General features: G+C 38.1%; 1 protein-coding gene across 5 annotated transcripts in view; it reads right to left on the reverse strand.

The window, feature by feature from the left end:
• Window positions 1-26,510, reverse strand: part of ASRGL1 (asparaginase and isoaspartyl peptidase 1) — an 87,102-nt gene that overhangs the window by 17,956 nt on the left and 42,636 nt on the right. The window contains exons 1-2 of one of the 5 annotated variants that reach the window (XM_064412408.1): window positions 2,799-2,942; window positions 723-991 (exon numbers count right to left, since the gene is read on the reverse strand). In XM_064412408.1, the coding sequence (XP_064268478.1) occupies window positions 723-909 (187 nt within the window). In that variant the 5' untranslated portion in view covers window positions 910-991; window positions 2,799-2,942. Of the gene's footprint in view, window positions 1-722; window positions 992-1,073; window positions 1,285-2,028; window positions 2,216-2,798; window positions 2,943-26,510 lie in introns of those variants that run through there. The other 4 variants (XM_064412407.1, XM_064412409.1, XM_064412411.1 and 1 more) reach the window with 4 other exon arrangements.

A 26,510-nucleotide genomic window follows, 5' to 3' on the forward strand; every position in this document is an offset into this window, starting at 1 on the left:
GTTACCTAAAATACTGAGCACCTACATTTCATTCCATGTTCTGTTCTGACATACCATGGTGGGATTGCGGAAATATTTTTGCTGAAATTCAAAATAATAAACTTGAGGTTTAAGAAGAGGAGAAGGTATTTGATTACTACCACTAACATTAATTCACATTACTGATTAGGAATTCCAGTTATGAACCCTTTCTTAGGAAGGTATAGCTTTACAACTCCTATACCATTATTGCATTGCTTCTCTAGTATTATTTACAAAATAACTAACTGTAAGCACTAATGAATAGAAAACCACCTAAAATCCTCAACACCATTATTTCTGTGGCAATAAGTAGAGGTCAAGCACTCAGGATTAACCAATGCTGCAATGTATAGCCAAGAGACTTAAAGAGACACATTTACTTGACACATTCTGTAAGAGTCCATGTTTTAAAACTGGATATACATAACAGTAACAGAAGATTTTCAAAAAAGTAAAACAGCTCTACACAAATTAAATGGCAGATATCTAACACTGAAGAATGGTAAAAGCATAATCTTCCTAAGTGTACTATGAGAAACTACAGTACATACCATGCTGAGAAGCCACCTATTTTGTGGCACTGCAATGTACATAAATCAATAATAATCCAATAGTAATAATAGAAGCTAGAATTTTCAGAGGCATCAGGGAAAAACACTTGAAATATAATATTAAGTCCACTTAATTCTTAGAAAAATTACCTGCATTAAAATGAGGATCATCTTCCATTGACCGTACTGCCTCCTCTACTGCATCCACAGCACTGCCTCCCTGCTTCAGGAGGGCATAACCTCGCAGCGCAGCTCTGACAACACCAGCACGACACCCCTCTTCTCGTTCTTTGAAGATACGGCCAGCTCCACCGTGCACCACGATGACAGGCTTCATCCTGCCAAGCTCCTCCCCAGGCTTTCAGCTGGGCACACAGGTCAGCTGTTGGGAAGGGGCAGTCTTTGGCATGTGCTTCTTCCTACAAGGAGAGTGGCTACAGGTTAAGTAACACCTACAAGTAGTTTGCTACAATTTTACCTTCTGGGAAGCCAAATACTCACAAGGAGGAGCTCCTAATTCAGTGTGGATGAGGCCCCATGCCACTTGGTGCAACGCCAAGGCCAGCGTGCTTTGAGGAAGGGTCTGGGTCAAGTGGCACAGGAGGGGCCCCTTTCAGGCTAAGTTACTCTACAGTCTGGTTGTTTAGTATGAACCCTGTCTGGTAATAATAAATTACATGGGAATAAGCATTTGAGTAACCCTTGAACCTGCCAACTGCTCTTTGTTTTAGATGGGTAGCCCGGAGTCAAGAGTACAGTAATATCACCAGCAATAAAGAAAGGCAACTGACCTGACCCGAGTTAAAGGCTTACCCAGCTCAAACACCTGGATACCAGACCTCTGACCTCTTGCTATACTTTGAACTCGAGCAGGAAAACAAGGTGCTCATCCACACCTGGCAGCCAACACCGTGTTGTTACTGCTCATGGACTCCTGCGAGCAAAAGCCATCGTTGCTAGTTGCTACACATCTTTGGTGATGCAAATCACAGGTTTTGCTTCCAGAAAAAGGCAAAGAAGCAGCAGCTAACTCATCTCCCACTGAAATCTGGGGCACCTCTCAGAGAAAACTCTCCTCGTGGAAAGTTTCTCGGGGACGGCTATTTTTGGAGGATGTGAAGAACAGAATCCAAGAGCCTTTCCTCTCATCGTACAAGCAAACCCTTCCGAGAGAGCCTCCCGCACTCCTCCGGTCCCTGGCAGCCCTGCTGCCCCAGGGGAGGCCGGCCAGGATGGCAGCAGGCGGGGAGCAGAGCAAATCCCAGCCGGGGCCGCTGTGGGGCACATCTTCCTGTCAGCGAGGCCGCTTCAGGTTTTCACTTCAGCCAGCAGTTACTCTTCCCTTACTCAGCACACGCTACCCCGGGCCGTGGACCCAACCCTGCCGAGGCGGCACCTCCGCTCACGGCGGGCCCGCGCCGCTCTCCCGCCCGCCCCCGGCGTTCCCCCGGCGCACCTGGAGCGCCCCGTCCTCGCAGCGACTCACGGCGGCCCCGGGCCCGCTCCCGTGCCGGTGTCCCCGGCAGGGCGGAGCGGCGCAGGCCCGGGGAGCTTTCCCCGCAGCCGCCCTTAGCAGGCATGGCGCCCCCGGCAGCGCCGAGCCGTGCCCGCAGCGAATATGGCCGCCGCCGCCGGCAGCCCGCGGTCTCCGCCCCGCACCGGCAGCGCCGAGCCGCTGCCGCCGGCCCTGAGGCGGGGCGGGCCGGCGCTGGGCTCATCCCGGCGTGTTCCCCCCTCGGCCGGCAGTGCTGCCGCCGCCCTGTGCACGGCCACAGCCGCGCTCTCACACCAGCCTGATTTCCCGTCGAGTTAAATTCGAAGAATGGCACTTCCCCCCAAAATCCATCCCCAGCAGCACTTCCCGCGGGTCGGGCCGGGTCATTCCCGTTCCCAAAGCTCGGGCTGTGTGTGCAGTTCTGTAGGGTGAAAGGTGCTGTAGGCTGGGGGAGCTTCGGTCTGTGGGGATCATCATCCCAGGCGGGTTGGCACAGACTACACTTTATATACATATATATGTATAGGTGAGGATAAGCTGTATGTGGCCACACTGTTCCCAAACTGACTGCAAAGACAAGAACTGAGCTTGATGTTTGTTTTATTTCTAATTATACGCTGCTGGTGGGACAAAAGTAGTTAACTAAAAGTAGAACTGCTAAAGGTTCTTTCTGAAAAGTAAAAAAATAAGGAGTTTATGAAAAAAAACCCCATAATTCTGAACTCCCTTACCTGTGTAACTAGAAGTGTAAACAAAGATTTCTCAACATTTGTACCAACTACATGGCATGCATCTTGACCATTCCTGCTTTGCTCCCGTGTCTGTTTGAGGTGCTGTAGTCCCGGCTGCAGGGAGACAGGGAATGCCGCGTCCACCCAGGGCATCAAAGGGACATGGCTGTACAAAAAGGGCAAGGATTTATGGCAATGCAAAGTCACTCAATTTAAGAACTGTTTTGATCCTGAAGGTTTGTTGAAAACTAATTAGTGTAGTTTAATTAAAAGAAAATACTCCTGATGGTTGTTCTTTGTCATTAGTAGGCTTAAGATAGGTATTAAAATTTCTTACGTTAATTATTTGAGAGCACTGCCTGTTTTTATAGAATATTTATCTTGTTTTCAGGTAGTGTCAAGACAGGAAACAAAAACTATTTAGATTAAACAATTTAGAAGAATCATTTTGGTTGTTTGCATGGACAGCTGAACACAAAATTTATATAGTAAAGTTTAAGTTGAAACTTTAATATTAGTCTAACATTATGATTCATCAAAACAAGCATGTCACTTGATAAAACTGGAATAATCTGTTTCTACATCAGCTTTTTACCTTAAGCCCTCTGTTGCTATCTTATTGCAAAGGTTTCATACCTTCTCAGTGATAGCTCATGGGCAGCTCCTCACAGCACTGACTCCCACTCCTTCTTCTCAGCACAGCAACAAACACCATCCCACCTCTCCACCAGCCAACCTGCTCTTTTATAATACCCCTCCTAATTGGATCCAGCTGTGGCCCATTAAGGGCAGGCTTGTTCTTAATGCTTGATAATTGGCACAGCTGTAACTCCTTAGGGCTGAGATTACCTTCACCACTATCTCTATTCTCCTACCTTCTATCTATCCACAGCCCTCTTTGGCCACTGCCTTTGTCATTGTGGTCAAATCATTTATGTGCTTTTTAAAATGCTATAAAGCTTATCAGAGCAGACTGGAAAGCATTAGTATTTAGTTTTATGATTATTATTTAGTTTTTTAAAATTAGCACATTGAATTGCACATCAGGAACCTGTGCTAAAGCTGTGTAAACTGGTAGAATAAGGTTTAAATAATTGCTCTAGAAATCTATTGATTTTACTCTTGCTAATTTTCATAAGAGACCTTTGTATAATATAATTGCCCAAGAAATATTTTTTCTAATGTACAGAATAAATTAGGGGGGGTTGCATGTGGAACCTTGTGGAGATCAACTTCCCTGCTTGTGAGCTGAATGTGCCTTATTTGAAAGAGGTGGGAACACATTGTCATAGGTGAGTAAGGGCTGAAGCAGGGAAGTAAGAGATCCAGGCACATGTGATAGGGAACATGTGTCTGAAAATATTCTGATGTCAGAGGGTCTACTCTGCATTTCCAGTGACTAAAATACAGCTGTACTTGTGCCTTCTATTTTCCTGCAGAATCCATAAATTAAGGACATGCCCTCCTTCTAGAGAAAGAATTTCCCTAGAATCTCATTGAAATGTTAATTTTAGGAACCAGCAAAGCAAGTGAAATACATTGTAAAAGTAACTGGTTTAATGCATATTTATAATAGAACTATTTTTAAAATAAATGTTTATGTAGAAACTTGTGTGTTTATCCATAAACTATTTAAAAATCTTCAAAATCTGGTGTAGCACAGAAAGCAGTGTTCTATATTTTATTAATTGGATTGGAGGAGCATGCAGAGTTGATCAAGGCTAAGGCTGCTTGAGCAAGTGTCAAGCATGCAGAAACAGAATGCTGTTCACAAAGTCTGCAAACTTGGATCTTTTTATATTAGACAGAACTGTCATATGGAGATCACTGCGGCATGAGGATGCTCAGGTCACACTCTGGAAAAACTCATGCATGTTGAATAACTTTGTTCATATGCACAATTTAAATCTGTAAACCACTTCTTACATATTCTTACTGTGAAGAGTGTTCCACCATTTAGGGGAGCTGGAAAAAACAGTTCCTCTGAGAGTTTAATTTTTTTATGCAAAGTTAAAAGTTATGTTCAGGTAAGATCAGCAGCAAAATGTGCAGTAGTATGACAGTAAATGGTAGATGAGGTATTCACTAAAATACAGTGGTGATCAATTCTAATTGATTAGTGAGCTTTATGTTGAATAGTTCAGCTGGAAATATTTTCTTGGGAAGAGGCACTAGACTTACCAGTGTCCATGAAGTTTCCTCCTCTTGTGCGCAGAAGTGAGATTAAAATGAAAATGGATTTATTTTCCCACTTTGGGGAGATTTTAACCATAGAACGTAGATGTCTTCCCCATGGCAGATTGTCCCAAACAAGAAGTTAACAGTGCCTTACTGCTCCTAGTATTTAAGCATTTTGCACACAGGGGGATGGTTGTACCAGGCCCCTCTCAGAAATCCGTGTGAGGGGAAGAGGAGTGACATAGGTTGTGGTATGGTCATGGGAAGTCCCTGTTCACATCCTAGTTTTGAACCGTGCCCGTCGTGCGTTTGACCAGTTTTCAAAGCTAAAGTGTAAAAATGGTCCTGGTGGTTCCTGTTTCTCTGTCTCATGTATTTACTGAGATTTTATCACATCTATCAGCTGTATGCTCTGCTGAAGGTGCATTTGAGGTGAGTATCCTAAAGACAACCAGACTGACACATGGATGACTGGCAGAGGCTAAAATTAGAACTTTTTATTTTCCTATTCTTCCTGGTGTTGCAAGAACCCTGAAACCATGTTGCATTTCTGTCACTGCACGGCAGAAAAAATATTTTCCTCTGTCACCTCTATGCTTTTGAAGTCCCTCCCATAGCCTGTGAAGTCTTTAAATCCCAGTCTGCTCCATTCTAATCACTTTAACTTCAAAGAAGCCAGATCAAGTTCAATTTTTTGAGATTATTTTCAATTCTCTGTTTATCCCAAGCTTTACGTCACCTTTGTAAAACTCTTTCAGACATTCTTGTTTTGGCTGATCTGCGTAAAACACAAGAGCATGTTGGAAAACTTGTCTGTGTGTCTGTCAGAGGCTTACAACTTCCCAGCAAGCGCAGGGGGCTTCTAGCCTGCTCCATTCAGAGAAAATTACACCCTCAGGCTAGCAGGGGTTACAATTGCTTTGGTTCCTTCCCATGCCCCTTGCCAAAAAACTTTGCAAACTCCATAGCTACCACAACAATTGCAAAATTTTAAACCCCAGAATTTAGGAAGGATTTCTCTTACGTAACTCTCAGATTTGTTTTGTCATATAATGTGGGAAAATGCAGTTTTCTTAGTTCTTACTGATATACAATTAACATGCTAAAAGCTACAATTAAAACAATATTTCAGCTTAGCTCATATTTTAGGCAAAACCATCATTACTTTTTAAGGTGCATTAGAAGATGCTTGTTTAAGTATTGCTTGAGATAAGGACTCAAGCTTCCAAACACTTCAGAAATTTCCAGGAAAATTTATAATACACCTTAGCTCTAACAAAGTAACAATTCTAAGCATTTTGTGATGCGTGGAGGCTTACTGAGGGTGATAGAAGTATCCACAGTAAAGATTTTAGGTGGATTTTGTCAAGATACAGAACATCTTTGGGAGAAAAGATAGCACAAAACAGTTTATAATAATTCACAGGGGATTTCCCTGTCACCATGTGGGAACAGAATGAAAATTTACCAAATGACAAATGAACATCTGTTCAAGTTTGTCCTTTCTTTGTGACTTCTTGTCACTCAAATGTATGGACCTTTAGCAACCCTTATTGCAGGATGCAGGAAATAATCACAGAATGCAGGAAATAAAAGAACATCATCATGGCAGATACATACCAAGTGTATGTGCGGTACCTGAGATGCTCTTTGTACTTGAGAGATGAAATAGGAAGAAATGAAACTAAGTTGGGACGCACAGCCGTGGAATTACAGAAATTACTTTTGAGTAACTTTTTAAAGGCTTAACCAAGTTGCCAGGCATTGGAGAGAATCACAGGGGTCCTGTGTCAGATGAAAGATTTCCTCTCATGATTTGAAATGGTGTTCAAATCATAAAAACCTAGTAAGTGATGCTCCAGAGAGTCACTATCATTACCTGCAGGTGACCCTGTGGAGGTATTTACTTCTGCAGAAAGGTGGGCAGGGAAGAATTAAGCTTTGGAAGTTTGCTGGCTGTGCATGATATTGCAGGTATGCTTATATGCAGCAGTTACCCAGTTATCAGGAGGATTATGATTACCATGTGTGGCCATTAGAAAGAAAAATAGAGGCATGATAGTTTTGCTTAGTTCAAATGTTTAGTATGTTATTAGAATTATATTTGTTTTTAGTGAAATAAAAAGCTGAGATGTGACAGTAGAAGAATGATGGAATTTTAAGTTATAAAGTTAGTTTAATGCAAGTGGGTTTTGTATCCAATAGAAGTATCTTCCACTACAGTAATTAACATTAAGAAATATTTAGAAAAAATATGTGCCATGTACATAAAATTAGATTCAAAGGCATGCTTAGAAAGATTACTCTCCAAAGTTCTTCCTCAATTTATTTCTTAAGAAAATTTCAGGTTTTTTCATACATCTTATCTTCTGTCAGACTGGTTTTGAAGAAACATTGTGTTTTGGTTTTTTTATGAGGAATTGCATTTCTTTCCCTTCAGTTCCACCTAAGTATAAACTCATAGAATATGTGTAATATTGTAGTAATAATTGATAAAAAATGCAGTTGGAAAAGCTTACAGTTAAGACATCACTGTAGTTGTAGTTTTTGATGTAAAAATAATACATGGGAAATGCCAAGAGTGAAGGAGTTTTATTTTGAATACTTCACCCTCTATTTTATTTCTATCCCTAAGTCAGCACCTCAATTCTAATTGTAACGAATAAATTCTAATTGAAGTAACTAAAACCTATGTTGTTGCATATACATCTAAAAGCCATATTTCAGGATAGATTTTTAAGATGTTTATAAAATTATTTATAAAATGCAAAAATACTGCAGAGAGTAGGCCATGAATAGTGTGCTAACAGAAGATTCTCCAGTATAAATCAGAGAAGCCAAGGCTGGTGGCAGGGAAAGCAAATCAAGCAGGGAAAAGAAAAAAGGTGTATTTTAAAATGAGAATACTAAATGAGATAGCCAATTGATGTCTGGCAGGCACAGACATACATCTATTATAGTGAGAATTGATGTCAGGTCTCTGTAAATGCAATGTAACAGGCGATGAAATTTGTGTGAGATCTTCGGATAAGCCATGCAAAGGTACTGGAAACAAAAAGCACTTTTAAATTGATTGTGACGTGATTGGGAAACCAGTGGAGTTGGATGAAAGGGGGAGCATTGCTTTGTCTTTCTCAGTCATGGGGACAAAAGCAGTGATGTTTTCCCCCAGCTACAGTACAGAAAGCGATCATCCCATGAGAGCTTGGAGAATTCAAGACCAGATGTACAGATTTCCATGGTGTCACTTGTGTTGATCACAGGTGGGGAATATTGTTTATTTTGGTACCATTATCTGGGAAGCTTCCTAAAGCTGCTGAGAGCAGCAAACTTCATTTGCCCTCAGGTAAGCAAAAATGCAGCTTACATATGCTTACTGGACTGCTAGATGGCTGCAAAACTAGTGATCTTCCTGAAGATTTGATCATGTTACTGGTGCCAGCATATTCCTAAACAAACTCATATGAAAAGAAAACTCAGGATTAGGTGTTATTCTAAGGTGGCAAAAAGAGGCATTTTTTCATCTGATCTTTGAGTAAAGAAAATAAGTGGGTATGGATTCACAGTGTATTTTATTGAAGAGGCTAAAATTATTGCAGTACTAGCAAAACACTAACATATGAACAAATGTAATTAGGACTGGTTTAAGATGAGTATTGAGTGTAGAAACGATGAAGACAGTAGGGCTCAAAATGTTGGTACCATTCTACTGTTTTCAGCATTGAAGTGTATGTTAAGAAATGAGACAAACACAAACATGATACCTTGTATTAAAGTGGCCAGATATAGGTGGAGTTGTAAACTGCTAATCAAGTACTTTATGAACCAATAATTCTCCTTTTCTCTACTTCACGCACTTATGAATAGCCTCTGATGTTGTCTGTTAAGTCCTTATTTTAATAGTCTTTCGTAATATAGTCTAAATTTAAAATGTTATTAAGGGAATTTTGAAATAAATCATCATGCATATTGTTACATTCAGTAGCCACCTTCAGTTGGGTATAAATTAGCACAATATGATACAGATCTGCTAAGGGCATTCACACATTGAAGTTATATTGAGGGTTTTGCTGGGCTGTGCAGGAAAGATTTATTTGTTCATCCAAATGTTTGCGCATTAAGAAAACTTACTTGTATGTTCAGAACAATGGATACCAGGTTTTCAAGGGCAAAGTTTCAACATGTATCTAAAAACTTAGTTTTGGGTGTCACATTTGTCCAGAGAACTGGAACAGACTTTGTGAAAAAAATGCTGAGGTAAGGCAAAAAAACCCCTGGTTTTGAATATCAGATAGTTTCTAGTATTAAAGGAAAGGAGAGGAGACTCTCAGGAACTGTGGTCTTCTACAGCTGTTGGATATTTCATAGAGGGGAGCTGAACTCTGACCAGTGTTGGGGAAGGAGGTTTGTGGCATGGACCTTAGGTAGCACAACCGTGGGCCTTGACAGTGCTTGGAACTCTCAGTGTTGGTGACAGAGCTTGTGTTCCTTCTTAGGATGTCAATGTTAAAATGTGATCTGTGTTATTGTAACTATATGTTGTGTTTGGTATGCCAAGTTGACTCCTGCTATAATCAAGAAGAGATTGCTAATTCCAAGGCAACTGCCACTGCTGCCCTTTCCTTTCCTCCACTTTTTTCATCTTTGTGTCTCCTCCCTTCCTCCTCCAAATTTCCTTTTTTTTGTACAGTGGGCTTCATGAAAAAACCGGCAATGCAGAGTTGGTATTTCAAGCTGATGGAAAATTCAAGAACATGAGCTAGTACTAGATTCATCATATTTAGTGAGCTATTTCTGCAGAGGAATTTTGAAGAAAAAGCACTTAATATCTGAACATTAGTACCCCTAAAATTTTGAGGATATGTGGTTAGATCTATTATCTTTCTGCTGCTTTTATTCCTTTTCTAGCTTTTGCATTTTAAAAGAAATAATTTCAATACCATTTATTCTTGAGTCATTGGAAGTCACATTTTCTCCCTACTTTTTTAAAAAAATAAGTTTTTATGATTACAATATTGTGGATGAATGCTGTCTATAACCAGTAGAAATGCTTCAAAGCTGATTGAAAGGAGGACACTAGGCTTTCTGAAATGCTGTCTGATCAAATATGAGATATGGAAGCATCCAACTTGTTTTAACAATGGAAACTCTTTTTTTTTCCTGTGTAAAAATAGATCACAGTGCAGTGACCCTTGAGGGAGAGAAAGAATGAAAAAACTGCGTGTTTCTCTCAAAATTCTGACTACATTGTTACAGTCTGTGTCAAAGGATGACAAATCTGAATTGCTCTGCTTCCTGTGTTCTTTGAATTAAAGCTTGGTGTTACACTATTTTGACCTCTTCAGAATTTTGTAATTTAATTAGCAGATTTCCTTTTCCTTCTCTAGCTCATTCTGAAGTGTGGGGCAAAAAAAAAAAAGAATATATATATATATGTGTGTGTGTGTATAGCAGTGTCATAATACTTCATTCTTTTCTGAATCTAACTGCATATTTTGAATGGAATTTATATGAAACACTCCTGTATTAATTTAAATCACGATGATATAAAAATAATATGTGGTATTAACCAATAGAGTTTAAAGATTATCTGAACTGGCTAGAAAAAATTTACTGCCCAGTCACTAATATATAGGCTTGATGCTTGCTAAGGTATTTGCCTAGCTGCACCTGCCTTATCAATGTGTTCAACTGTGAATTAGTTAGCACAAAAAGCTGGCAGAGGAATAGGGAATTTTTCACCTCAAGGTCAGTAACAAAGCAGGCTAACACTGATGTAATGCTGTTATGGACTGGTAGTTCGGCATGAACGTGACTCTGTATTGCCATCAGTTGACACATGTCTACATTCAAAAAGCCACTTTCCTAACTCACATCCTTTTTGCAAGAACATCAAGTAGCAGGCACCTGCCTTAGCTGGCAAAAAGTTAAGTGTCCTGGCTAAGCTAGTTCTAGGCTTCCTCTGTAACTGTGGGGAGAGGGATTTTCAGAGTGATTCATACAGTTCTAAAAGATGTGTCTAAAATAGATGAGATGACTCACCCTGTGGAAGTACCTGCCACTCTACTGACGACAGAGGGAGACCTAGATGACTAACTTACCATAGATAGCTAAATTTTGGACTGGTAGTTAGTAGGAAGGAAAGCTCAGTACCAATGTCTTTTTCTTTTACTGAAAAGAGGCTCAAGTATGCAGTCATTATGACAAAGTTTGTATGACCACTGATCATGCAGTATATGCTGAAAGAGAGATGGACCTGCACTGCTATACTCCTGTATCTTTAATAAATATGTTGATTTTATTTCTTGCTAAATTAATCTATATCATGGTGAGGAAAAGAAGATATTTTTTACCTTAAAAATCCCACTGGAAAGGGATAAGTGTTATTTACTGTACAAAGATCTGTGAAACAATGAGTTTGATATTTATTCTGCATCACTTTCCATTATTGAAATTGCTTTGTATTGAAATCACTTTGTATTTATACTGCTGATATTGGATATAAAATCCATTAGGTGGGGTGTAACAGATTGTTAGCATGGATTTACTTAAATACAGCATGAAGATCTGCAGTCTGCAGGGCATTAACTTCATTGTGGCTGCTTCAGATGCTGTTTTTTGGAGAAGTTACAAAAAGTAAGATTTAAATTCACTAATATTTAATTAAAACCCATTGCTTGTCTGATTTGAAAATTTTGAGGTTTTAGGAATATTCAGGAATTATTCACCACATCTGATTTTAGATACCAACTTAGATTTTGAAATAAGGAATCTGGGCTCCGTTTGTAATCAGCAAAGTAGAGTTGACACCTCCAGGGAACAATTTAGAGCAGCTCAGGTAAGCAGGAAGTTAGTGCTCTGGTTGCCCTCCAGAGGAATTCTGCTGCTGCCTAACTTGGGTCCTCTGAAATAATCTCTGAGATACTTATTTATCCCTCTATATTTACTGTGGAGGAAGTCTAGTCTGGTTTTGTAGGTGGTTGAAGTGGGCAACATGAATATTCCCCTTGTTTTCTACTCTATTTCTTAGGGTAGAAATTCTTGTCAACTCAGAGTGCAATAGTTTTCTGAATTTATTGAGAATATATTTCTGAATGTCAGGTGTGCATTAGAAGTGCCTGCCCATGGTTATTGTACAGAGTGTGCTCAGCAATGTTAACGTAGTAGCAGACAATGTAGTGGTGTGTATGTAGTCTGTGTAGCATGGTGACTTCTGATTTATTTTCTTGTGACTTGGTTAACTGAGCACCCCCTTGGATGTCCAGGATAATCAGCAAAATCCATTTGGTTTTCTCAGAAAATTTGCTTTCATTTTGGGTGCTCTCCAGTTTAATGATAAACATTCTAACTTCGACTGTGTCTGCAAGGCCCTGAGGAGCAAACTGCTGCCTGGCACAGACACTGTAAGGCCTTCTTCACCTGCCCTTGCATTCAGAGTCAGAACACAGTGCTTTGGATCAAACAGCACAATTGTTCTATTTTTTTGTTAGTCAACAGCTGTTTTATTTACACTCCTACTGTAGCTTTGAAAGTATAACAGCTGGTTATGAGTTGCTTTATGGAGATTCTACAGGGCATCAAAATTCAGGATGTTAACTGATATGCTACAGTTTGAAAAATCATCTACAGACTTTGGGAAACTATTGTCATGGTAAGTTGAGATCTGTGGATTTTCCTTTCATTTAATATAGAAGCCCAAGTTTATGCATAAAACACAAAATCAGTGAAGGGTGAAGAGAAGGCATGAACATAAATCAGCCTTGATTAATCTTCATTTCTCACCTGGAGATAAAGCACAATATTATGTTAGCACCTGGAGGAGGAGGAGTTTCCAGTCTTTCAGGAAGAAATGCAGGCATGTTACAAAAGACAAGCAACAACTGTAAGTGCTGTACCCCGGGGAATTGTTGCCCAATGAAGGAGTTTAGGTGACAAAATTACTTTAATATGGTAGCCATAAGAAATAGTGAATGTTTCATCTAAGACAATAAACTGGTGGATAAGTTCAAATTCTGTTCTTTGGTAATTCTTCTTATAAAAGACAAAGGAAGGTAAAATTGCAAAGGACACAAGGGTGTATCCAGGGGAACAAGAACATCATTTGTAGTCACCAGAGTTGTTTGATGAGGCTCACTTGCTAGATACCTGATAACAAGGAAAGCCAATCTGTCACTGTATGGTTCCATAAAGAAGATTTGTCTATAATAGGGAGCATTAAACAGGGTAATGGAAATTACTTGAGCAGCCACGGAATTAATTTTCATTTTAAACATACTCCAAAGATAACTGGCTGGACAGCATTGCAAGTTCTGTATCTGAGTGCAGCCATTAAAAAAAGGCTGTGAGAAGTTTGCTGGTTTTGAATATAAACTTGGCAGTGCTGTCAGCTAACATCTCCTTTACCTGAAGCAAAACTTTAAGTGATGCATAATATAGATAGACTCTGTTGTGGACTCCTGAAATCATTACCTCATACAAACTGTTTTTATTTAATAGAGCAATGTAATTGTTTCTCTAGAGGGTGATGAGAGTGATTCATTATATTTGATCTTTTTCATAGCGGAATACTGCTGTTGCTAGCTCAGAAGACTTTTTGGCAAATCAAAAGAAGACTGCTAGTTTGGAGCATTTCTCTGTCAGTTTGAAATCCCCAAGCTGTAGCTTCAAGCTCAGGAATAAGTGCTTTGCAGTAATACCAAGAAAGCTGAAATAATCAACAATAGCAACCTTTTATCTCACATCTGAAATCCATAGATAGAAAGAGAATATATATATAAATATTTCTCTTTAATATTTCACATCATGCTTCCACTTAAAAAGTTTAAAGTTCTTTCACTGAGAGTGGACATATGCTAAGCCAAGCCACAGGATTAATCATAAATAATTTACATGAACTCCCTCTACTAAGATATCCCGCAATTTCATAAAGAAGGAACACATGTTCTGAGAATACGTAAGGGTTGCTATAATTGGCTCACTTTAAGACGCCTGGGAGCAACACATGAAGCTGCTGTTGCAGTTTTTCTGACACGGTTGCTCATGTTGCTCACTGTCCACAACAATTGAATGTTCATTTTTCTCTAATTCTTTTTTTTTTTTTCTTAGAACGGCATCCAGATTGAGGAAAAAAAAATCTGCAAAAAATTCTGAACAATGTTGACTTGTGAAGGCTGTATAACAACTATTGCTTCAATAAACAGGATTAGTTTTGGATTACTTTTTCTACAAAAACTCTGGAGCACTGCCTTACTCCTCCTTGCTGTGAAACGTCAACCCCTTCAGATCTCCATGGTTATCTCACAGAATGAAAAGTAAAATCATTTGGGATGATTATATAAAAAACTTGTAAAGGCTAAGTGCAAGCTAAAAAACTGTATTTGGGAACTAAACAGCACATTTTCAGATGGCTGAGTTTGTGTGTGTGGTTGGAGAGATGAATAGAAGCCTTAAACTGTACAGCATGGAATGGGTCTTGGTTTGGAGAAGATACAGAAAAGGCCTTACTGATTTATTAGTGTGTCTTTTGAACATATACCTACCAATTTGATTAAAGCAACAAGAAATTAGCTGGATTTTATTTGGAAACAGTAGCTTAAATATTAAATTTAAAATTTACTAAAATGCAAAATATTTAACATTCCTAAACACCTATACAAAAGAGATTTAAGAGCATAGTTAAGGCTAGGCTTGCATATGGATGTGCATACCATTAAAGCTGGAGAAGAGTGGATTTCTGCCATGTTCTGTAAATGTAAGATACATAAATTACAATTGCTTAGGGATACTGTTCCTTACATGAATCACTTCTCCAGTCTTTACTTTATGAATAAATGTGCTTGGTGTGACTACTCTTGTCTCACACTGATCTCAAACAGCAGAAAATATCCTGTATGCAGTGCAGGTATTTATGGTATCCATGAGATATGTTTCTCAATATTGATTACAGTTATTTTATGTTTGCAGAAAATTTAAAGCTAGAAGGACTGAAATATGCCCAAGAGAGGTTTAATACTGATGTAGAAAAATAGTCAGAGAAAATTAGGATGCAGTTCAGGGACAATTTCAAAGTACTACTCTGTTTAGATGGTATTTCTTACCTAAAACGTAGTATGAGGAATGGACAGTAGTACTTAGGTTGAGCATGAGTCAACATTGTTGTGTTTCTATAAAAAAGTAACTGTGCTAGGGAGACATGACAAATATCAAATATTTAAAAGACCTGAAAGTAGAAAGAGAATAAGATGTGCTGTGGGCTAATGGGAGTAGGAAAATATAAAATGGGCTTAAATCATAGGAAAATTTCAGGCTAAATATTATTGTTACATTATTTTTGCCAGGCATATTGATAGCACTGGGACTCCTTGTTTATGAGCTGGTCAGACAAATATCTGTGAGAGATAATAGACACTGCCTTGGGACCAGATATGTCATTTGGTTTCTGCCAGCTCTGGACTCTATTATTCAATATGGTAATAAAACTTCTCTAATAGTTTCATGCAAATATGCATAAAGATACAATTCAAAGAGAGTATAAAGCCTTTGACACTAAGCACTGCATGAGATATGCAGTTTTTCTCCAACTTAATAACTGGTTTTGGAGAAGTAAATAGTCAAGCTTCTAATTTAGCTTTGATTTTATATTGTCATCTCAGTATCATTCCTTCTTCACAATATCTCATCCCACCCACAGATTCCTGTATCAGAATAATACCTTTTTTCACCTTCCTCTTCAGTAGGTTGGGACAACACTGAGGAAAGGAAACAGCACCATGGACAGCAAATTCAGTTTAAGTTGGCAATATGATGCTGTTGTTGAAAAGCCAAAGCTTGTTCTGTGGTGCATTAAATAAATATCATACGTAAAGCACTGGAAGGATGTGATCTGTATGGCATCAGCAGGGCTGCTAGAGCTTAAAAACCACACCATTAAAGAGAATACAGAGGGCAACAAAAAATATAGTCATGATAGAAAATATGACTTGTAAGAGAGAGCAGAATGCAGTATAGAAATGGGGAGTGGAGAACACTGCCTTCTATTGATGTGCCTGACTCATGCTTTTACCTGTATGTGTTTAGTGAATCATATTTAGTGTTTAATGAGATGTATATGTATATATCTATGGATATAAATAATGTCTTAATGGAAAATAATTAACTTTTCCAGTCTGTAGAAAGCAGTTACAAAGGCAGGAGCTGCCACTTGAGCAAGAGGACAGCAATGTAATTTTTTATCAAAGCATATATTCCAGAAAAGCTTCCATCTAAAGCGAGACAAGCTCTATTCTTTAGAGCTCTATTCTACTATTTCTTTAACATTCTTGTTGGAAAGTATTTGAAGTAGATTACTCAAATATCTTTCAGGGCTGATCTTGATATGCTGAATTCAGTTTCTCAACAGAATTTTTTGTGACAATTTCTAACTTATATATCTGTGATTTCTAATATTTAATAGTTTTGGTATTTGTAATCAACTCTTTTTTCCTCCCTGCTTTAATTCACTGTGCCCAGAATATCAAAGACAGTGGAAAAGAAGCATCCAGAAGGTCAGTGCTAATGCTGCTCTTGTACTTGATTGCTATCAGAAAAACATAGCAGACAGGTTTTATAAAAAAAGTTTTCCTGACAGAGCACCATATGCTGGTAGGTCTGGCTGGACACACACAGTTTTCTTCATGGGGGACTTTGTAAAGGGTGGTTGCTCCTGCTATGCACATACCAGGATGTTTCATAAGGCACTTGCATTCTTTCATTCACGGCCTCAACATGCTTAAGGTTAGACTGTAATATGAGAATAAAAGCACAAATATGTGCTTTTACATTAGCTCCCTGATCCAAAATACTTGTACCAATCAACAGTCTAGATGAAAAAAAAATCTGAGAGACAATGTGAAGTGGGACTGTTTAAGGAATATTAAATGTGTTTTATTTTATATTGCGATATCTTCAATATGCTGCATTTTGCTGGGTATCATACAAGCACAAAATTCTAAATTTCCACTTCAAAGTGTTTGCATTTGTCTGACTCCAGCCTCTACTTATCTGATCATGATGCCATTTGCTAAAGAAGAGAAATGCACCTCCATAAATGCAGAGTGGTTGCAGTGTAGAAGGTGTCTCCAACCAAAAAGGCACAAACTTGATTTCATATGAGGTCTCTCAGATTTAATGCCTTCAGATACCTCACACCAATAATACCACCTTAAACTACTGGGTAAAGATCTTCTTTGGCTTAAATTACTCCGAATTTTGCAGAGCAATTCAGTACAAGCAAAAGACATTTGAGAGCACAAAAAACCAGAAAATCACTGCAGAACAGGTATTTTAGATAATTAGTATAATACAGTTTGGGGAGCAGGTTTTGAGGCTTGCTTTTTTGGGGGGGGGGGTTTAAAATTGTAGATAAATTATATTTCCTATTTATTTTTTTTTTTAGGATTATTTTACCAGCATGTATATTCTATAAAGAGGGTTGAAACTGAATTTACAGCTTTTATCAAGAAATTACTGTCTTAATAAACTGATGCAGCTTAAGTGATCCCAGTCTATTTTAAGCAGCACAGAGATTGTTTCTGTTTGCACACCAGTATCCCAAGTAACTCTTTTGTAAAAAGAAATATGTATTTGAATTAAAGGCTGAAGTATGAACAGTTGGTAATATCTGCAAAACAATATTGGAAACCTGTCATTAGTTTTTTAAATTTGAGGAATTTTATTGCCTTTTGTAATTTCCTGTGAGACAAAATATACTTTCCCCATTATGTGTAGGTGACAGCAGACTCATCTGTTAATCATCAGTTTCCTCATTAGAAGTTCTTACCTCCTTTTTATGCAATTCCTCTAAAATATAATTTCTCTTTAACCGAACAGTAGATTCCTTGAAATAATTATGCTTTGATAGGACATATTTCTTCTATCCTTCAGAACCTTTGAATCTAGTGCCCCATTTCAACAAAATTTGAGACGAGGCAAAACTTTGACATAATTTTCTACAAGTTTCATGAATTAGGATGTTCAAAGAGGAGAGTGCCTTGAGCAGTGTTGAAGGAAGGATTGTGTGTAAGAGCATTCTTTGTTGAAAAGCTATCAAAGAAGCCATATTGCTGGTCAAACCTAAAAGGTATATCTATAGGATACTAGATTTAATTTTAAATTTCTTGCATTGGTATTTATTTCAGTGGAATTATTAAAATATTTGCAAGTCAAAACTCCAGATTATCTATAAGTGAGAACACTGTAAAATAATATGAAACTGTGGAAAAGTCTCTAGCAAAGATTGTGATGCAAATTTTAAGTTCTCTCATAATTTATATATTATATTGAACTACTGTACTATTACTTAAAGGACAGTAGAAATAAAGAGGGATAATGTCATCAGTGGCTAACAGGGGTGGAAATTTAATGAAAATGAGAAGTGTTGTATCATAGTTAAAATTTGCATTGGTGGAATATGGGTTCCTGTAAAGCTCTCAAATTTTAAATTAAACTGGTGAGTGTTGAAAAAGATATTGCAATATTGCCCTTATTTAATTTAATGGATGAGAAAAAGCTGCCAAATTTTTTAATGTGTTTACATGCAGAAGAATTTTAAACGCCATATTTTAGGAGTCCCTTATACATGGTCTAGAATCACAAAATTCAGTGTAAGTATTTTTGTTCTTGGTTTATTAGGATGAGAGTATTGATCCAAGATGGAAATCCTTGTGACAGAAACAGCCAAATTCAGTGAGAGCTGTTGCAGGGACCTTCAAATTACCTGATGTATATGAGGGAACAACACAGAGCAGCTGAAGAGTTCTGTAGCATTGGTGACACACCAGGCATGGTGTAGTGTGTTTTGCTCTGGGCGAGTCAGTGTCCTGAAGGTGTCAACAAGTCAGAGTAACACCAAAAATGCAATAAAAAAACATTGTAGAAGCATAAGAGAGAAAGAGTCAGACTAAATTTGTATCACCTGGCTACATGGGAGCCAAAACTCTACAAAGGCACAATAACAATTTATATATACTTGAATAGTGTGCAGGAAAATATGGGAATTACACACTTCAATGAACAGAGTATAGAATTGAGCATGAAATTAAGGTATTGATCAGTTCTAGAACCCAGCTCCTGTGATGCTAAATTTCCTTCTTGCAACAATACCCTCAAGGGAAGAGGAGGAAGTCTTCTATTATGGAAAAACACCAGTAAATGGCTGGAGGAAAAAAACAAACAAACAAACAAACAAACAAAAAAAAAAACCACCAAAAACCAAACAGTAAAAAACTGGAAAAAACACCAGTTAATAAACAATCCTGTACAGATACATGGTGGTGGGCTAGGCTGATGGTTGGACTTCATGAGCTTACAGCTATTTTCCAACCTTAACAATTCTACATTTCTATGATTCTGGGATGTAAATCATGGCAAATTCCTAGTTTAACAACAATATAACCCTGAAGGAGCTGATGTGACCATATTGTTTGACCTACTGTGTAGCAGAGAGCATATTCTTGAAGCAATTCCTGATTGGATTAGATTTCCTTCTTGTCCATAACTTATGGTTGCATCTTTGGTGTTCAGGTCATTATGCAGTTTGGGGTTTTTTTCACCTGGAATATTCTTCCAGCAGTGAACCAAAGCTAGAAGATAGACAGTTTAAGAGCATGTTGTGAGTCCTGTACTTGTGAGGGAGGAAAGGGAGGGGGAACATAAAAGTTTGAAAAATTATCTATTCAATCTGTCTTTTCTTTCTACTTGTTTATTCTCTGCATATGGCTTGTTTTGCAGCTAAACATATCATATAAGAAAAATCTGAATGTATTTTTGTCATAGGACTAGTGGAAGATGCGTATTCTCTCACTACTGGAGAGAAGATGCTTAAAGGAATTTTATGCATCTTGAATACATTTTCAGAACAAAAAATGAAAGTTTAGGAAAGGTGTTTCTGTGTAGTCAAAGAAGGCATTTAATGAAAATTCCCTGGTGAGAAGTTCTTACCCAAGCAATCATAGCTAGCAATGGTTGGACCTTTTTTAAAACCTTTTAAGCTGTTTGTGAACTGTCTAATTTATGCACATGTATTTTTTACCATTCTTGCCTCATGCCAGTTTACTGGTAGCAAACCTGTGGCTCCTGTTTCAAACTAGGCTTCATCATGGAATACAGTCATGAAGATGCAGGGCCCTGCAAGAGTAATTACATGTAGACTGTTAGTGCTGAAGCCTGACCAAGAGGCTCTCTGAAGTCCAGGAAGTAAAAGGTTTCAGGATTGAACACAGAGATGATAAACTATTTTAAGTAAAGGCTCTAAACATCATGTGTATGTACAGCATCCAGTATGATATTCCCTTGATTATGTCTGAAAGCCGTGACTATGTGGCAATTCCAGGTAGCATTATTTTATTTATAAACTATGTAATTTTTCCCCTTCTTGCCATGAACATGTTTTATCTTCCCTTATCCTAGTTAAAGTTTGTTTTTCCTTTTATGAATTTTTATCTTTCTATCTCTCATATATTAATTTGGAAAAGAAAAATATAATTTTACGGAGTTAAATAAACAATAGGCCTTGGTTTTAAACCAACAAAGTCAAAATACTCAGTATTCCAGGGTTGAACCCAACAATTCATCCTCTGTGGCTCCCAAGACTTACACCAGCTCTAAAATAAATGAGCACAGTCCCAAATACCAAGGCTGACTTGTTATCTCTATATGTACTTTTCAGATAACAGACATTAAATAATTCACTATACAAAGTCTTATTTCAATTAAAATGGTAAAACTGATAAAGAAGTTTTCTTTACTTTTGGGAACATATCTCTGGCTTGTAATTGCATTAATTACAAATACACACAGTTGAAAAGTTATTCAAATGCAAATTTTCTTAATGAGAAGAAAGCAACTGGGAGTATAATTTTTCATTGTTGAAGTTAATGAAAGTATTTGATTTTGTTTTAATTGCACTTTTAATAAAATAAAGTGCTCTCACAGTGATGAGGTTTCACTAATATAGCATCATCTAAGCAGTGCTAGAGCTTCCCAAGGTTACTGATGGTGGATAGATCAGCTGGCACTGGGCTCCTGCTGGAGATAAGTGAAGCAAACAACCCTTGCTCCTGGGCAGTGCTGATCTCTGGCTAACAGCTGTGTGCTGAAGAATGTCACCAGAATGAGCCTAAAGGTTCTCTGATATTTTATCTAACACTGTTAAGGAATTGCAGTAATGTCTTTTCAAACGGACTGATGACAAAATGGATTTACCTCCTTCCCCAAACATCCTTCCCTCAACATACTCTGAATTATTATTGAAAATAACCAAGGATATATGTATTAGTGGGTTAGCTTTTAGTCTTGCACATGAGATGGTACCTATGAGAAACAGTAGTCATGGGAAATCTGGAGGCAACAGCCTGATGGCTCAGTGGCTGCCCCTCTTCACACTTCAGTCTGGGAATGTTGGGAAAAAAGGATGGCAAATATCATCTGTAGGTGAGCCTCCTGGTATCCATGAGTAGCTGTATCCAAACCTTGGTGGTTACACTTCCTCAGCTGTGATTTCAGAATGCCATGTTTTCAGACTGGCTTTGCAATGTAAATCAAGAGTGAACTCCAGAAAGGTTTGCTCTAGTCGTAAACAACTTAGGAACAGCAAAAAGACAAAATGCATTAAAAAAATTAGGAATATTTTCATTTAACTCTAATTATAATTAATATACTTGAAGGTATGATAAAAGATTCCCATAATAAATCGGAGCTGTTTGCTTCATATAATGAAGAAATCTAGTTATTTTTAGCATTCTAACAGAATATAATTTGGCATAGAGATAGAGTGCTAATTTTATGGTTTTTCTTTTTTCCAAAGAAACAAGTATTTCAGAGGTACATACATGGCAAATTCATTTTTCATAGATATTATGCATAAATGAAATTTAGAGAAAATATGCATATGTTAAATTGAATAGATTCACCATAGAATCCTGATAAGAGTTCACCTGCTGTTAATTTTCCTCTGAGATGAAAACATTACCAGGCAACAAAACCAGATGTTTAAGCACATCTCCACAGGGTAGAAAAGAGGCTTTTAAGATTAGAACACCTAACAGATTTTGATCCTGAGCAAGCATCATCACACCAGGTCAGAGCCAGGTAATAAGTGACATAGACCTCCCAGGGCACTCACAGAAGACTAATTCACTTTATTGAGAAAGCCATTGCTTTTTATATTCTAATTTAATACAGGGGCACCTGATTGATCCTTTAATTAAAACACCATCACCATTGGCTAATTAAGAACCAGCCTTTTGGTAAACATTTCTCCATAACACATTCCATATGTTCACAACATCAGGTGCAGCAAGTTAAGATAAGAATTGTTTATAATTCTTTTCTCTGGTCTTCTCCCAGCCTTTCCCAGAATGATGCCTGGGAAAATTGTCAGTTTCTCTCTGTGACCAGAGAACTGCTACCACAAGCAAGGGCTTATAGAAGCCCATGGAGATATCTCAGATCAGTGAGAGACATAACAGAATCCAATGTATAATATAACAAGGCCACTGATGTGACAATCTCTGTGTTTTACAAAGGAAATGTAAAGGGTACAGGAACAAAGTAAAGGGTGAGGCAAGAGCAGGAACCAAAAGACATCATTCTGGTAAAGGAAAGGTAGTAGAGTGAAGTTCAGGGCAGAGAGGAGGGAAAGGATAGAGCAGCAACAGGGATGAAGGACAGCTGTCCTCCCCAGTTACTCATTTTCTTCCCCGTGTGTAAGTGAGGGATATCTCCTAGTCAGTGCTAAGCATTTCACCTTTCTCCCATAGAAACTTATGATAAGGGGCTATCTCAGACCTCCTTTACCCAGCGTGGGGGACGTGGCCAGAGATGGTTTTGTTCCAGGTTGTTCCTGCTCCAGGAGTAGCTGCGCTCATTTAACAGTGTTTGGATGAATAACCCAGAGAATCTTTTCGTGTGCAAAGGATAGCTGGTGTAAGTGCTCTGAAATAAGTATGTTTATTCAATTTTGGTTGTATTGTAGACATGCAGGTTCTGAGATGTATTTTTGGGAATTTGTCCTGGGGTTCTCCAAAGGAAGCCTTTGGAGAAAGCAAGAGCAAGCTTTTATAACAACTATGAGGTTCTAGAAATGTTTTTTGTTTCTTAAAAACTGTTGCTGTAATGGGATGAAAAAAAAGGAACAGGCTCTGAATGGCCAGTATGGGTATAACTTTTATATTCTGAAATGGGGAAGTAGATGCTGACAGGGGCAGAATCAACTTGCTTTTAACTGCTTACTATTGCTGTAACTGTCATGTCATGAAAGGTCATTGACATCATCAGCTATAAAACCAATTTATTTTCTCTTTTCTGATACAGTATTTCAGACAACCATTAGCCAATCTCCATTGTACTATAACAAACAGAAATTTAGGGATGGGCACTGGGCATTTCTATCACCCCTGGAGCTAGTGGAGAGAAGAGTGATGTGGTATCCCTACAGCCACTCTCTGGCCTTGGGGGACACTTGTGTCTGTGCCCTGTGAGTTGACCTTTTCCTTCTCTGTGTGGTATTGACAGTGGTGTTTCCTCCTCCAGTAAGTGCCAAGGAAAAACACTGTCTGATTTTGCATACCTGAACTGCATCACTATAGCCACATCTTAAATGGCTGTGTGCAGCTACTTGAAAGTCAACAGGCATGTACAAAAGTGAATGTAAATGCATTCTCTTCAAAATAATTCACTGCTGCAAAACTCTGCTAAGGCAGTAAAGGCATCCCAGGCATGTCTTCTGCCCTTTCAGATTGAGAAAGTCAACAAATACTAGACTTGTAGAAAACTACAAAATGAAGAGTAATTTTCAGTTCTCAAAAAACCATAATTCTTAATTTATTTGAAAAATGACCCAATAAACATATAACTTCTCTCTTTCTGTCTCCAAAACTGTAAGGGAAGAGAAGCCACTTATGTTTTCTCTGTGGTCATATTTGCCCTAGTCCAAAAAAGTACAACTCACTTGCTAAATTTTTCAGCTATGTCATCCTTTGTCTGGATGCACATGTACAATATAACACTATTTATTTTTCTTTTTTCAATTAGCCTCTACACAAACTGTATTATTCTCCAGCTTCGGTGTTGAAAAGCTTGACCAAAAATACCTGTAACCTGACTCTACCCATCTTTCTCTGTGAAATTTCTAAAATGTATAGAAAAATTAAGATTGGAAATGACCGGCCAATAACCCAGCACCTCATATTCATTACTAAATCCTGTCCTCAAGAGCCACATTCACAGACCTTTTGAACACTTCCAGGGATCTTGATTCCACTTCCCTGCACAGCTTGTTCCAATGCATGACCACGTTCCCAGTGAAAAAATTTTCCCAAATGTCCAATCTAAACCTTCCCTGGTAGAACTTGAGGCTGTTTCCTCTCATCCTGTCAGTGGTTGCCTGGGACAAGGGCCTGACCCCTCTTCACTGCAATCTCCTTTCAGGTAGTTGTGGGAGTGATAAGGCCCCTCCTGAGTTTCCTTTTCTCTGGGCAAAATAACTCCAAGTGTAGTTTATTATATGTCTTGAGGCACTAGCACACCACTTTTTCTCTGATCACATATCAAGGTCTCTCCTGTTATTGCACAGAACATCCCCTGATGCCTCCACTTGGACCCACAGCTCACCTATGCTGTTCTTGCCACATGCTGCAGTTACTTTCATTGGGAGCAAGACACTGGGATTTTTTCCAGCCTTCTCAGGGCTGCTGTCCCCAAGGGAAGGAGAGGGAGGACAGAATTCAGTATATCTGTATTTATTAAGCTTTCTCACAAATTTGGGGTTGCTGAATTTTGAAATTATACAAAGGTTTCAGGTATCCATAGTTATTCTCAGTAAATTCTTGCACTGGGATGGCAGGGATTCTACCATCTCCCCAGCTAATCTCTTTCAAGGCATATAATTAGAAGACAAACTGTTGATAAACATTCCCTTAAGCATGATTTTAAAAATCATGCTTACTGAAAAATAATTGTATACTATTTTCATCTTTTCAATAGAAAGTAGTCGTCTTGCCTAAGGGTAAATATCTGAAAGTTGGTTGTCGATGTCTAGACTCATCAACCTAGATTCCCTTTATAGCCAGCTGAAAGAAACAGGCACCTCCAGGGCATGATTCATCTGTCTATCTTAGAAGAAATGGTAAGTGGAGAAGGATTTCTTTCTGAAATATATGCCTCAGAAATGATTGGAGTTGTTCAGGAAATGGTTTTCATATTCTGTGGGAATAGATTTAAAGAACTGGTTTGCTCCAATACTAGAATGAAGAAAAACACTTTCAAGAATTTTTCAAGAAAATTACCTATTTAAAAATTCCTTCTTAGTAAAATGAAAGGCTTATTTTCTCATGCTTTCTTCCTTTATGTTTTATAATTCACAATGGAAAAATTACATTTGGAAATGAAGAGAGGTTTTAATAAGAAAAATTGAAACTTGAGATGAAAGTGGAATACTTTACTCTCATTGGTGTCCTTCAACTTGAATTGCCGTTTCTTTATGAAAGATCACCAAAATTGGTCCATTCCTACAGAAAGTTTTGATTTTTGTGGAGTAGCATTTTTGTAGAAAAATGTGACAACAAAATTCTTTCAACCAGCTATACAAGTTATGTGTGAGTGGACAGAACTTTGTACAAACACTGTTTTTAGTCTTAATACCCTCTTTACAAAAACATTCTGCTTTCAATTACCAAAGTTGTTTTAACTTTCCATGGCCTAACAAGTAGTTCTCATTTAAGAAAGGGCTAACTGTGGCATAGTTTTGAGAAATGTCTTATAAAGGCAAGCTTCTGATAGAGTTAAAATAATTAGGCGTATAAGATTGTTTTGGGCTGATTTGGTTCACCATTTTCTTGAAGGGTGTGACCAATAGATGGAAGTATCATATAGTCCCTACTTTCATGTGACCAAATGCAAACAAAGAAAACAAGCAGAATGACACTGTAATAAGAAGAATTTGGTTTGGTTCCTCCATTACAAAATTAGCCAGGGGTTTGAGTTTTGTATTATAAATGATTGATGGCTATCAGGCTATCTGAGACTGCAAAGCTACAGTATGACAATAATGAGCTGTGACAGTCTAACTGAGTAAGGGAAAGTTTCACAGAACTGCGTGTCTGGAAGGAAGACATCAAAGTTGACAAATGACTTCTAGCTAACTTGCTTCCTTCTGCAAGGCATGTTCCAGTGTTGCTGAGAGACAGATGTTAAATGGAGCTAGACAGAACTGAACACTCTTCTGTAAATATCTTGCTGATAGAATGATTTACACACCAGAAAGAAGGAACAAACATTTTTAGGAAAATCTGACTGAAATCTTAGTCTTCATTCAGACAATGTGGGATTCTGTCACCTAATCATGAATTGTCTACTATGTAGTATCTACACTCTAAAGTAGCCCACACACTTCATGGTCCAAGAAGAGAAGTACATGTTTCTAGGACACGTTTTAGATACAAGGTTAGGATAAACACACCTAAAACCCATGTATTTGTCTTGCCAGATTGAAAAGGAAGT

The sequence above is a fragment of the Passer domesticus genome, chromosome 3, assembly GCF_036417665.1.
Source record: "Passer domesticus isolate bPasDom1 chromosome 3, bPasDom1.hap1, whole genome shotgun sequence".
Taxonomy (NCBI): domain Eukaryota; kingdom Metazoa; phylum Chordata; class Aves; order Passeriformes; family Passeridae; genus Passer; species Passer domesticus.